The sequence below is a fragment of the Erinaceus europaeus genome, chromosome 3 (assembly GCF_950295315.1).
Source record: "Erinaceus europaeus chromosome 3, mEriEur2.1, whole genome shotgun sequence".
NCBI lineage: Eukaryota > Metazoa > Chordata > Mammalia > Eulipotyphla > Erinaceidae > Erinaceus > Erinaceus europaeus.
The window spans coordinates 118293765-118307016 of record NC_080164.1 but is presented as its reverse complement, the minus strand read 5'-3'; the positions used below and the strand labels follow the sequence as shown (position 1 = coordinate 118307016).

The 13252-nt window shown below is 42.7% G+C and overlaps 1 protein-coding gene and 1 long non-coding RNA gene across 2 annotated transcripts in view; both read right to left on the bottom strand.

Moving 5' to 3' along the window:
• The window catches only part of HERC6 (HECT and RLD domain containing E3 ubiquitin protein ligase family member 6), a 43427-nt gene extending 42545 nt beyond the window's left edge, over window positions 1-882 (bottom strand). Inside the window, exon 1 of the mRNA XM_060187803.1 lies at window positions 468-882. Coding sequence (XP_060043786.1) covers window positions 468-663 — 196 coding nt within the window. The 5' untranslated portion in view covers window positions 664-882. The remainder of the gene's footprint in view (window positions 1-467) is intronic.
• Window positions 1-13252, bottom strand: part of LOC132537525 (uncharacterized) — a 177339-nt gene that overhangs the window by 42545 nt on the left and 121542 nt on the right. The window lies entirely within an intron of this gene.

The following is a 13252-nucleotide window of genomic DNA, read 5'->3' as shown; positions in this document are numbered from 1 at the left end:
CAGGAGTTGAGGCCTCCAGTCTCTTTCGTTTCTAGCCTAACGGAAACCGAAACCAGCTGTCGCCTCTGGGAAAAGAAAACCCAAGCCTGTGCTGCTGGCTGCGGCCCAAGACACCGCGCCCCGCCCACCGCCTGGCCGCTCCTGGGGACCCCCTACCTGGCCGCTCCCGGAGCCCCCTCACCTGGCTTCTCCCCGGGACCCCACATCTGGCTGCTCCCCGGGACCCTCTCTCCTGGCTACTCCCCGCAACCCCTTCATCTGGATGCTCCCTGGGACCCTCTCTCCTGGCTGCTCCACAGGACCCCGTCTCCTGGCTGCTCCCCGCAACCCCCTCACCTGGCTGATCTCCAGAACCCCCTCACCTGGCTGCTTCCCGCAACCCCCCTTACCTAGATGCACCTGGAGAACTCCCTCATTTGACTGCTCCCTGGGAACCCCCTGACTGGCTGCTCCACGGACCTCCTCACCTGGCCGCTTCCTGCGTGCGGTGTCCTTACAGCCGAGCTGGCCGCAGTGGTTGTCCCCGCAGGAGAGCACGGTACCCGAGCTCAGCAGCAGCAGGCAGTGGCGCTCCCCGCAGGCCACCTGCCGCAGCTGGCCGCTGTGGGAGCCCGCAGACTCCAGGCGCCGCGCCCGGGTTCCTGAGCACCAGGAGAAGTACATGCCGCCGCGGAGAGCCTTGCCCCAGGGTTGCTGGCGCTAGTGATCAGGCAGCACTGTCTCCAGCTCCAGAAACCTGCGGGCTGGGCATGCACCGCTGCCAGCTGACCTGCGGGAGTTGGGCGGGTCCCCTATGTCGTTGCCCCACCTCTGTGTCTGCAGCGCCCGCTGACAGCCCAGCCAGGAAGGCACTGAGGGACCTCCAGTTGCCTCACGTCTTCACAAGCTGTGAGAGGTGGGAGGGACCTGACAAACTGAAGTGCTCCAAGACTTACCACACAGCAAAGTGCTAGAACAATGCCTGGAATGTGCTTGCTGAAAGCCTGAGTGCCTAGTCCCACTCCATGACCCATCTTTTAAAAAATTTTTAATATTTATTTATTTATTGGTCACAGATGGACAGAGATAGGGAAGGGGAAGATAGAGAGGGACACACCTGCAACACTGCTTCATCACTGGGGAAGCTTCCCTCATGTAGGTGTGGACTAGGGGCTTGAACATAGGTGTGGACCACGGGCTTGAACATAGATCCTGGCGCATAGTAACATGTACATTCAACTGGACCATCATGTACCATCGCCTGGCCCCACCTACTCTCTCCTAGGCTGTTTTTTTTTTTTTTTGTCTTCTGCACTATGAATCTACTGTTCATGGAGGCCATTTTTCCCCATTTTGTTGCCCTTGTTATTGGGTAGGAAAGAGAGATATCAGAGAGGAGGGGAACACACAGAGAGGAAGAAAGATAGACACCTGTAGACCTGCTTCACTACTTGTGAAGCGACTCCCTGCAGGTAGGGAACTAAGGGCTCGAACCAGGATCTTTAGGCCTGTCCTTGTGCCTTGCGCTATGTGCACTTAATCCACTGAGCTACCGCCTGGCCCCTTAGGCTGTTCTTTTTATTGACATTGGAAATGTAATAATACAGGAAGAGACAACATTCTCCTGTTGATCAGTCTATTATTTATAAGTCCAAACAGATAGCTGACCATCAAGTGTAAACATACAGAAAAAATAAAAACCTCTTGTAGAGGGTGTGGGTAGATTTCTAAAGAAGAGGTGGGGGTGGGGTGGGACTCAGCAGGTAGAGCCCAGGAGTTGCTGAGATGTATTCAGTTTCCTGGTCATTTATATGCTAGAGCAGTGCTGTGGTCTCTCTCCCTTTCTAAATTTTAAAAAAGATCTCAGGGGGGCATGTCAGTCTACAGGTCTCTCTCTCTCTCTCTCTTTCTCTCCCTATCTCCCCTTACCCTCTCAACTTCTCTCACTGCTATTAAATAAAATAGGGAGAGGGGCTCTCCTCTCCCGGGTCAACTAGGAATACCAAAGGAGATCATCTGGGACCGAAACAAGGAAGGGCTAGAATGACTTCAGGAACCCACCAAATCACTGGTGAGTGCAAATATGTGTGGCTTATGGACAGAGAAGAGCCTAGGGAGAGATTAAGTGGCTGGTAAAAGTCCAGCAGTTTACCAGTTGAGGCACCACCTCCAGTCTGTCTTACCAACAAAAAGACTGTTGAATGAAGGAGAGGACTCCCCTAAGACTCACCAATTGAAACTGTAAGTCTCCACTGCTACTGCCCTCAGAGACTGGAGCAGCAGGGGGGAGGCCCTGTGCTGACATCTGGGAACAGAGAACTGGCCAGGAAACTCAGAAGTGCTACACCTCAGTGGCTTAGCAGTGTGGCTGTATAGTGGGAACCTTTCCATATTTTTTTCCTGATGAGAACATGGTAAATAATTGCCTCAGAACCTATAGACTATAAATGGGACTTGTTTAGAAACTCACAGGGCCCAGCAGTGATGCCCAGCTTGGCAGACAAGCTGAATTGAGCATGGAGCTTTGGATCCTTGGGATGTGAGAGTCTCTTTGTATAACCACTGTATTATCTCTCCCCAACTCTATTTTATCTCTTGGTCAGGAGTTTATACATTGAGGTGTAGCTCTTCTGTAGAGTTTTCTGGTCAGTTCTCTCTTCCCAGATGTCAGTACAGGGCCTCCCCCCTGCTGCTCCAGTCTCTGAGGGTAGTAGCAATGGAGATTCACAGTTTAATTAGGTGAGTCTTAGGGGAGTCCTCTCTTCACTTCAGCAGTCTTTTTGTTAGTAAAACAGACTGGAGGTGGTGCATAACCACTGTATTATCTCTCTCCCACCCTGCTTTATCTCTTGATCAGGCTAAGAAGCCTATTTATAGTTTAAAAGCCCTCAGGCTCCCATAGCCTACAGGGAAGAAAAAGAAAAGAGACTATAACAGGCACTGTGTTCCAACGCAGGAATTAAAATAATATTGAAACAACTGTTAATTTCCACAACTGTGGATCCTTTAAGTACCTTACTTAGACACAAGTCAATCCAGGCAATAGTGATCAGTAATTTGAAAAATACTGAGAGAGGAACATAATATGTAGAATGATTAAACCAACAAGAAGAAATATTGGAGAAATAAACCAGGACAAGAGTCCAGCTAAAAGCCCACCAAGGTTGAAGCACAAAATAATGAGGTCAACATCCAAACCTTAGATAAGGAAATAATCACAGGAGTGAGTAAAGAGTTTAAAAGAATTGTCATCAGAAATGCAGAAACATCAAATGAGACTCTGGAAGAAAATACTAATTATCTCAAGGTTATTAGAGAGCTGAAAGCTGCAATAGCTGAGCTAAGAACACAACTAGCTGAACAAGCTAAAACAGTATCAGAAGAGGGGAACAAAATAGATGAACTCCAGAAATAGTAGAAAGGAGAGAGAATAGAATCAATGAGGCTGAAGACAGAATTAGAAAGATTGAGGATGAATTTGAGACAACTAAAAAAGGAGAGATCTCAAAAAGAGATTAAGAGATACTGAAAACAACAAAAGAGACCTATGGGATGACTTCAGAAGTCATAATATACATATTATTGGCTTACCAGGGGAAGAAAGAGAGGGAGGGGGAGAAAGCATTCTTCAGGATATAATAGTGGAGAACTTCTCTAGTCTAGACATCATAAAAGACATAAAGGTTCAAGAATCCCAGAGGGTCACAAACAGAATTAACCCAGACTTAAAGATACCAAGACACAACATATTTAGAATGGAAAGGAATAAGGATAAAGAAAGGATCCTGGGAGGTGGAGCCAAGATGGTGACTTTGAAGCATCAGCTGGTGTGAGCTCAAATGAGGAGCAGAATGTGACCTGGGATTCTCTGGATAGGGTAGGATACTGGCCATCAGCAGGAGGGTGAATAAAGGGTCCTCAGGGTGACACCAAGGAGGAGTCCTATAACTTGGGTTGGAAAATGTAGGATAAAGAAAGGATCCTAAAGGCTGCAAGAGAAAAACAAAAAGTCACATATAGGGGAAAACCCATAAGTCTATCAGTAGACTTCTCCACTCAAACTCTAAAAGCCAGAAAAGAATGGCAAGATATCTATGGAGCCCTGAATGAAAAAGGGTTTCAATCAAGGATAATATATCCTGCTAGACATTCATTCAAACTAGATGGAGGGATCAAAACCTTCCTAGACAGACAACAGTTAAAGGAGCCTGCCCTGAAAGAGGTTCTAAAAAATCTCTTATAAACAAGAACATCACCATAATACTTGCCATATATCAGAGCAAATAAAAAAATTATTGAATAATGGCACTACAATACATTAAATCCATAATATCAATAAATGCCAATGGCTTAAACTCACCCATTAAAAGGCACAAAGTGGGAGGATGGATCAGAAAACACAACCAAACCATATGCTTCTTGGAAAAATCCCATCTGACCCAACAAGACCAACACAGATTTAAAGTGAAATAATGGAAAACTATCATACAAGCTAATGGACCATGAAAAAAGGCAGGAACAGCCATTCTAATCTCTGACACAATAGACTTTAAATTAAAAAAAGTAATAAAAGATAGGCAAAGCCATTACATGGTGATTAGAGGATCAATCAACTAAGAAGACTTAACAATTATTAATATCTATGCACCCAGTGAGGGACCATCTAAATATATCAACACCTACTGAAAGAACTACAAAAATACATCAATTGTAATACAATAAGAGTGGGAGACTTTAACACCACACTTACACACTTAGATCAACAAAGCAGAGAATAAACAAAGAAAAAAAAGAATTAAATGAAGAGATGGACAGACTAGACCTCCTGGACATTTTCAGAGTTCTTCACCCCCCAAAACTGGAATACATATTCTTTTCAAATCCACACAGCACATCCTCAAGGATAGACCACATGTTAGGCCACAAAGACAGTATCAACAAATTCAAGAGCATGGAAATTATCCCAAGTATCTTCTTAGACCACAGTGGAGTAAAGCTAACATTTAACAAGAAACAGAAAATTATTAAAAGACACAAAATTTGGAAACTCAACAACATACTGCTTAAGAACCGCTGGGTCAGAGTGACACTCAAGCAAGAAATTCAGTGGTTCCTGGAAACAAATGAAAATGAACACACAAACTACCAAAATATTTGGGATACAGCTAAAGCAGTATTGAGAGGGAAACTCATAGCCATACAATCACATATTAGAGAACAAGAAAAGCTCAAATAAATGACCTTACTGCACGCCTTAAGGACTTAGAGGAAGAGGAACAAAGGAACCCTAAAGCAATCACTAAAAATAAATAAAACCCTAAAGAAATCACTAAAAATAGAGCAGAAATAAACAACATCGAAAATAAGAGAACCATAAAAGACACCAATGAAGACAAATGTTGGTTCTTTGAAAAATTAAACAAGATTGACAACTCTCCTAGCCAGACTCACTAAAAAAAAAAAAAAAAAAAAAAAAAAAAAAAAAAAAGACCCAAATAAACAGAATTGTAAGCGATAGGGGAGATATCACAATTGACACCACAGAAATCCAGAAAATCATGCAAAACTTTTATGAAGAACTATATGCCACCAAGCTAGAGAATCTGAAGAAATGGAAGAGTTCCTAGAAACAAATGGCCTTCCAAAACTGAACCAAGAAGGACTACAAAGTCTAAATGCACCAATCACAAACAAAGAAATCGAAACAATTATTAAGAATCTCCCCAACAACAAAGGTCCTGGACCAGATGGCTCCACAAACAAATTCTATAAAACCTTCAGGAAAACAGTTAATACCTATACTGCTAAAGCTTTTCCACAAGATCATAAAAACAGGAACACTCCCTTACACCTTCTATGAAGCCAATATCACCCTGATACCAAAAGCAGACAGGGATGATGGTATGCATCTAATTCTTCTTCTGGGATCTAGTTCAGCTTCTGTTACATTGCTTGACATTGTGGTCTATTTACATGATCTTTCTGTTACATTGGTTTGGTCTCACTTCCCCCCACCTCCAGGAGATTTGGTTTAGACCTTGCTAGTTTCGTGCTTCTCCCTTCTCCCCGCCCCCTACCCTACTTACTTCCTGAGTTCCTCTCTGCCGCTGGAGGAGAAAGATGGAGGAGCACATTGCCCGCTCGTGAATAAAGATTAAACTGCGTTCTCAGCTCAGCTGTGTGTTTCTGGTTATCTGTTACCCACCTGTGAAGCCAGCCCCGGAGAAAACAACACAGGGACACAACAAAAAAGGAAAACTACAGGCCAATATCTCTGATGAACATGGATGCCAAAATACTAAACAAGATCCTGGCCAACCAGATACAGCAGTATATCAAAAAGATTGTTCATCATGACCAAGTGGGATTTATCCCAGGAATGCTGGGATAAATAAGGCTGGTTCAACATAAGTAAGTCAATCAATGTCATTCAACACACCAATAAAAGCAAAGCCAAAAAACGCATGATTATCTCAATAGATGCAGACAAAGCCTTTGACAAAATTCAACACCCATTCATGCTCAGAACACTACAAAAAATGGGAATAGATGGGAAATTCCTCAAGATAGTGGAATCCATATATAGTAGACCTACAGCCAATATTATACTCAATGAACAGAAGCTGAAAGCATTCCCCCTCAGATCGGGGACTAGACAGGGCTATTCACTGTCACCATTACTCTTCAGCATAGTATTGGAAGTTCTTGCCATAGGAATCAGGCAAGAGAAAGGAATCAAAGGAATACAGATTGGAAGGGAAGAAGTCAAGCTCTCACTATTTGCATATGGTATGATAGAATACATGGAAAAACCTAGAGATTCCAGCAGAAAACCACTGGAAGTGGTTAGGCAATATAGCAAGGTGTCAGGCTGTAAAATCAATTTACAAAAGTCAGTGGGATTTCTTTATGAAAACACTAAAACTGAAGAAGAAGACATCCAGAAATCACTGCCATTCACTGTTGCAGTAAAATCAATAAAATATCTAGGAATAAAGCTGACCAAAGAAGTGAAAGACTTTTGCATGTTTAAACCCACTTTCCCACCTAAACCTCAAGGGCATCTTTGATGAAACAAACCCAATTTCAAGGAAGAATAAAACAGAAACAAACCAATGGGACTACATCAAATTGAAAATCTTCTGCACAGCCAAAGAAACTATCATCAAACAAAGAGACCCCTCACAGAATGGGAGAAGATCGTCAAATGCCATACATCAGACAAGAGACTAACCTCCAAAATATACAAAGAGCTCAGCAAACTTAGCACCAAAAGCAAATGACCCCATCCAAAAATGGGCAGAGGATATGAACAAAACATTCACTTCAGAGGAGATCCAAAAGGCTAGCAAACATATGAAAAACTGCTCCAGGTCGCTGATTGTCAGAGAAATGCAAATACAGACAACACTGAGATACCACCTCACTCCTGTGAGAATGGCATACATTAAAAAGGACAGCAGCCACAAATGTTGGAGAGGCTGTGGGGACAGAGGAACCCTTGTGCACTGGTGGTGGGAATGTAAATTGGTCCAGCCTCTCTGGAGAGCAGTCTGGAAAACTCTCACAAGGCTAGACATGGACCTTCCATATGACCCAGTAATTCCTCTCCTGGGGATATACCCCAAGGATTCCATAATGCCCAACCAAAAATATATGTGTACATCTATGTTCATAGCAGCACAATTCATAATAGCTAAAACCTGGAAGGAACCCAGGTGCCCAACAACAGATGAATGGCTGAGAAAGCTGTGGTACATATACACAATGGAATAATATGCAGCTATTAAGAACAGCTATTAATGAACCCACCTTATCTGACCCATCTTGGACAGAGATAGAAGGAATTTTGTTAAGTCAGCTAAGCCAGAAAGATAAAGATGAGTATGGGATGTCCCTACTCATCAACAGAAGTTGAGAAAGAAGAACAGAAAGGGAAACTAAAATCAGGATCTGATTAAATCTAGAGCAGGGTACCAAAGTAAAAACCCTGTGGTGAAGGGAAGGGTGGCCATTGGGCTTCCTGGAACGCAAGGGAGGTGGGGGGGGGCGGGGGTGGGTGGTTGTGATGGGACATAGTCTTTTGGTGGTGGGAATGGTGTTTATGTACACTCCTATTGAATTGTGGACATGTAAACCACTATTTAATTAATATGTGAGGGGAAAAATTAATCATATGTCTAGAATTTCTTAAAACATAGACTGATTCTTTTTAATTTATAGGCTGTCTTTGATATGTTGACTCTCTCAAAAGCCTAGACCAGGGGGAACAGAAGCAACTGGTAGCACAGCTATATACAAGATGTTGGGTATTATACCCCAAACCCTCACAAAGGGACTTTTCAAAGTTAACCCAATCACCAAATAATGTGATGATAACAATAACTATCCATTGTCTTCTTAAACCCTAAGATAGCAGGAACCTCACATTTCCACTATACAGCCTATATTTCCCCCAGTCCTGGAACCTTAGGGTGGGGCCCACTTTCCTGCATGCTTCTCTCAATCCAAATCAAATAATATTGCATCCACAGACCGCAACACAATCAATGCAATGAGTGCCACCCCAGCATGCTTCACTTCAGACTGTGTCCAGAGACTTCAGGTGTGGAATGACAACCCTTCAGCTTCATCATTCGGGTGAGACCTTTCCTTTCATGGTATTCTCTAATTCCATTCCAGGTGGTCCACTCCCCAATAAAATCCCCAAACCTAGATATAGTCCAGGTCCCCTGAGATAGAGTGTATGTTCACACATGCCCATAAGCTAGGGAAAAATATATACCTGCAAGTTGAAGTACACAAGAGCCTGTAGGGAAAAAGCCCCAACACTTCATCTGCACTATTCCAGTCTTTAGGTCCATGGTCGTTCAACAATTTGTTTGGCTTTGTATGTTAGCTCTCTTTTCAGCCACAGGTTCCGGATGCCAGCACAATGCCGACCAGACTTCCCTGGACAGACAACCCCACCAATGTGTACTGCAGTTCCACTTCCCCACAGATTCACCCTACTAGGGAAAGAGAGAGGCATACTGGGAGTATGGATTGACCAGTCAATGCCCATGTTCAGTGGGGAAGCAATTACAGAAGCCAGACCTTCCACCTTCTGCAACCCACAATGACGCTGGGTCCATACTTCCAGAGGGATAGAGAATGGGAAAGCTATCAGGGGAGGGGATGGGATATGGAGATCGGGTGGTGGGAATTGTGAGGAACTGTACCCCTTTTATCCTATGGTTTTGTTAATGTCTCCTTTATTAAATAAAAAAAAAAAGAAACATGCAAAAGAATGAAACTGAACCACTATATTTCACCAAATACAAAAGTAAATACCAAGTAGATCAAGGAATTGTATGTTAGACCACAAATTATCAGATACTTAGAGGAAAACATTGGCAGAACTCTTGTCTGTATAAATTTTAAAGACATCTTCAAAGAAATGAATCCAATTACAAAGAAGACTAAGGGAAGCATAAACCTATGGGACTACATCAAATTAAAAAGCTTCTGCACAGTAAAAGAAACCACTAAACAAACCAAGAGATCCCTCACAGAATGGAAGAAGATCTTTACATCAGACAAGAGGCTAATAACCAGAATATATAAAGAGCTTGCCAAACTCAACAACAAGAAAACAAATTAACCCCATCCAAAAATGGGGGGGAGGACATAGACAGAATATTCACCACTGAAGAGATCCAAATGGATGAGAAACACATGAAAAATGCTCTAAGCCTTTGATTGTCAGAGAAATACAAATCAAGACAACAAAGAGATATCACTTCACTCCTGTGAGAATGTCATACATCAGAAAAAGTAACAGCAACAAATGCTGGAGAGGTTGTGGGATCAAAGGAACCCTCCTACACTGCTGGTGGGAATGCCAATTGGTCCAACCTCTGTGGAGAACAGTCTGGAGAACTCTCAGAAGGCTAGAAATGGACCTACCCTATGATCCTGCAATTCCTCTCCTGTGGATATATCCTAAGGAATTCAACACACCCATCCAAAAAGATCTGTGTACACATATGTTCTTAGCAGCACAATTTGTAATAGCCAAAACCTGGAAGCAACCCAGGTGTCCAGCAACAAATGAGCGGCTGAGCAAGTTGTGGTATATGTACACAATGGAATACTACTCAGCTATAAAAAATGGTGTCTTGACCATTTTCAGCCAATTTTGGATGGCCCTTGAAAAATTCATGTTAAGTGAAATAAATCAGAAACAGAAGGATGAATATGGGATGATCTCACTCTCAGGCAGAAGTTGAAAAACAAGATCAGAAGAGAAAACACAAGTAGAACCTCAAGTGGAATTGGCGTGTTGCACCAAAGTCAAAGACCCTGGGGTAGGTGGGGGTGAGAATACAGGTCCAAAGGGAGGACAGAGGACCTAGTGGGGGCTGTATTGTTATATGGAAAACTGAGAAATGTTATCCATGTACAAACTATTGTATTTACCATTGAATGTAAAACATTAATTTCCCAATAAAGGAAAAAATAAAAAAGCTGAATAAGGACAAGAGATTGGCATACTTTAACTACTACTTTTTAGTCAGTATCAGGCCACCCCATCAGCTGGGGCCCTATTTGGGGAGTCCTGAGATTCCCAAACATTCTTGATGGGCCTAGACCTCAAATAAATTCCTCTCCCCATTGTTACTGGTCATCTCTATCTGGAACAACAAAATAGACCCCTTTGTGGGCCCCCCTTGGACCTTGCCCTCAACATGGATCAACAATGGCAGAGATGGGAAGATGGACAACATAATCTGTGTTACACCTGAGGAAGATGGGTCCTGATATTGGGGCAGCTTAGAACGATCTTACTCATGACCACAGATTGTGAGCTCAGATCTACAGGGATGCAGAAGTCAAATAGGCTCCTAAGGTGAATATGGGCCTCAGATCCAATCAGATCTATGGGGTTCGCAGTTAACATTATTTATATCCCTTTCCCAAATTTGGGAGCTGCACTGTTCCCTGATCCAGCTTTCTAGTCCTTTTTCCAGCCTTGACATTATCTCTCCAGACAAACATCTGCATATCATATTCCAGGCTGGGGGGGGGGAATAGAAAAGAAAAAAAGAACTAGTATAGGCACAGGTTCTTTGGAATATAAATAAAATATGCCTAGTAGCTATCTACGAAATGGAGGACCCCCCCAACACTTCATCTGCACTATTACAGCCTTTAGGTTCATGATTGGTTAACAATTTGTTGGGCTTTGTATGTTAACTCTATTTTCAGCCACCAGGTTCCAGATGATAGCATGATGCCTACCAGACTTCCCTGGACAGACAACCCCACCAATGTGTCCTGGAATGATGCTTCCCCAGAGCCCACCCCACTAAGGAAAGAGAGAGGCAGGCTGGGAGTATGGATCGACCTGTCAAAGCCCATGTTCAGCGGGGAAGCAATTACAGAAGCCAGACCTTCCACCTTCTGCATCCCACAATGACCTTGGGTCCATACCTCCAGAGGGTTAAGAATAGGAAAGCTATCAGGGGAGAGGATGGGATACAGAGATCTGGTGGTGGGAAATGTGTGCCCCTCTTATCCTATGGTTTTGTCAGTGTTTAAATTTTATAAATAATAAAAAATAAGTCAGTGGAATTCCTCTATGCAAACACTAAGTTAGAAGAAGATGAAATCCAGAAATCAATTACTTTTTGCAACAACAAAACCAATAAATATCTAGGAATAAACCTAACCAAAGAAGTGAAAGACTTGTATACTGAAAATTATGTGTCACCACTACTCAAGGAAATTATAAAAGACAGAAGGAAGTGAAAAGATATTCCATGTTCATGGGTTAGAAGAATTAACCTCATCAAAATGAATATATTACCCAGAGCCATATACAAATTTAATGCTATTCCCATCAAGATCCCAACCACATTGTTTAGGAGAATAGAACAAATGCTACCAATGCTTATCTGGAACCAGAAAAGACCTAAACAATGCCAAAACAATTTTGAGAAGAAAGAACAGAATTGGAGGCATCACAGTCCCAGATCTCAAATTGTATTATAGGGCCATTGCCATCAAAATAGCTTTTACTGGAACATGAATATAATAATAATAATAATAATAATATCATGGAAAAACAAATAAATGGTTAAGTGAATCAGTAACTAATAATTCTCAATGCCAAATCATTCAACACACCACAGGAGAAACTGGTTTTGTGACGACTCTGTGTGAGATTCACTTTTCAAAATCCACTGTACCAAGTCTGAACTCCTCACAGCCCATACAATGCTTAGAAATATCCAGGCATGTGGTGGTCTGCTGCTGCCTCATGCCACACTAAGCATGTGAACAGAGAGACTCCTAAACTCCCCTATCCTTTAGACATTAGAAATATTCATGGAACTTCATTTGAGAAAAGTATAGAGCAACCGTGGAGGTGCGCAGGCTGACACCAGGCCACCAGAGGAGAGCACCTGCACAGGGGGAGATTCACCAGAGGGAGAGCTGTGCTGTGGCGTCCTTTACTTCTCTGTCTCTGTCTCTTTGTCTCCTTCAAAATACATCTACCCCACCCCCTTCCTGAAACACGCCCACTACCCAAGTGAAATGGCAAAGAGGATCAGGAACCCTGCAGATACCTAAACTCACAGACATACTATGGAAAAAATACTAAACAAACGATTAAATAAAAGCATTTCTAGACCAAGTCAGTCAACATCTCGTAGGAAAAAGAACGGTTTTCTCAGTAATTTGTGCATCTCACATGTTCAATAAAATTCACAGTGTAAAAGTCTGAGATTCTAAATTCCTGGAAATACATAGAAAGCCCGGGTTCGTGGTGATTTTCTGCTGCCTTGTGGACAAACTGCAGAATGCATCCGGTTAGACAAGGCTCTGTTAACTGGGGTATCAGGAATTGCTTCAAATAAGCCTCCTCTTTAGCCATGAGATTGTCTCATGGGAGAAACTCACCTTCAGCTAGCTTTTTTTTTTTTTTATGTCCCTGAATGCCCCATACCTTTGTGGACTGAGATTTGCTACCAAACTGTACACACAGATTATCTACACTTTAGGAAAATTAGATATTCAGGTTCCACTAAAGTAAAACCCACTAAGTATTCTAGATGACACCATAAGGAAGGTGAACCCAGAAGTGTGGGTTAATGGAATCCTGTTACACTGCAGGAGGTTATATTTTCTAAGGTATGTGCTACTGCATCACATATAACCAAGAGACAGGGTATAACTCAACTCATGGAAAAAATAACCATCCAGAAGATGAACTGCACCCAACCAG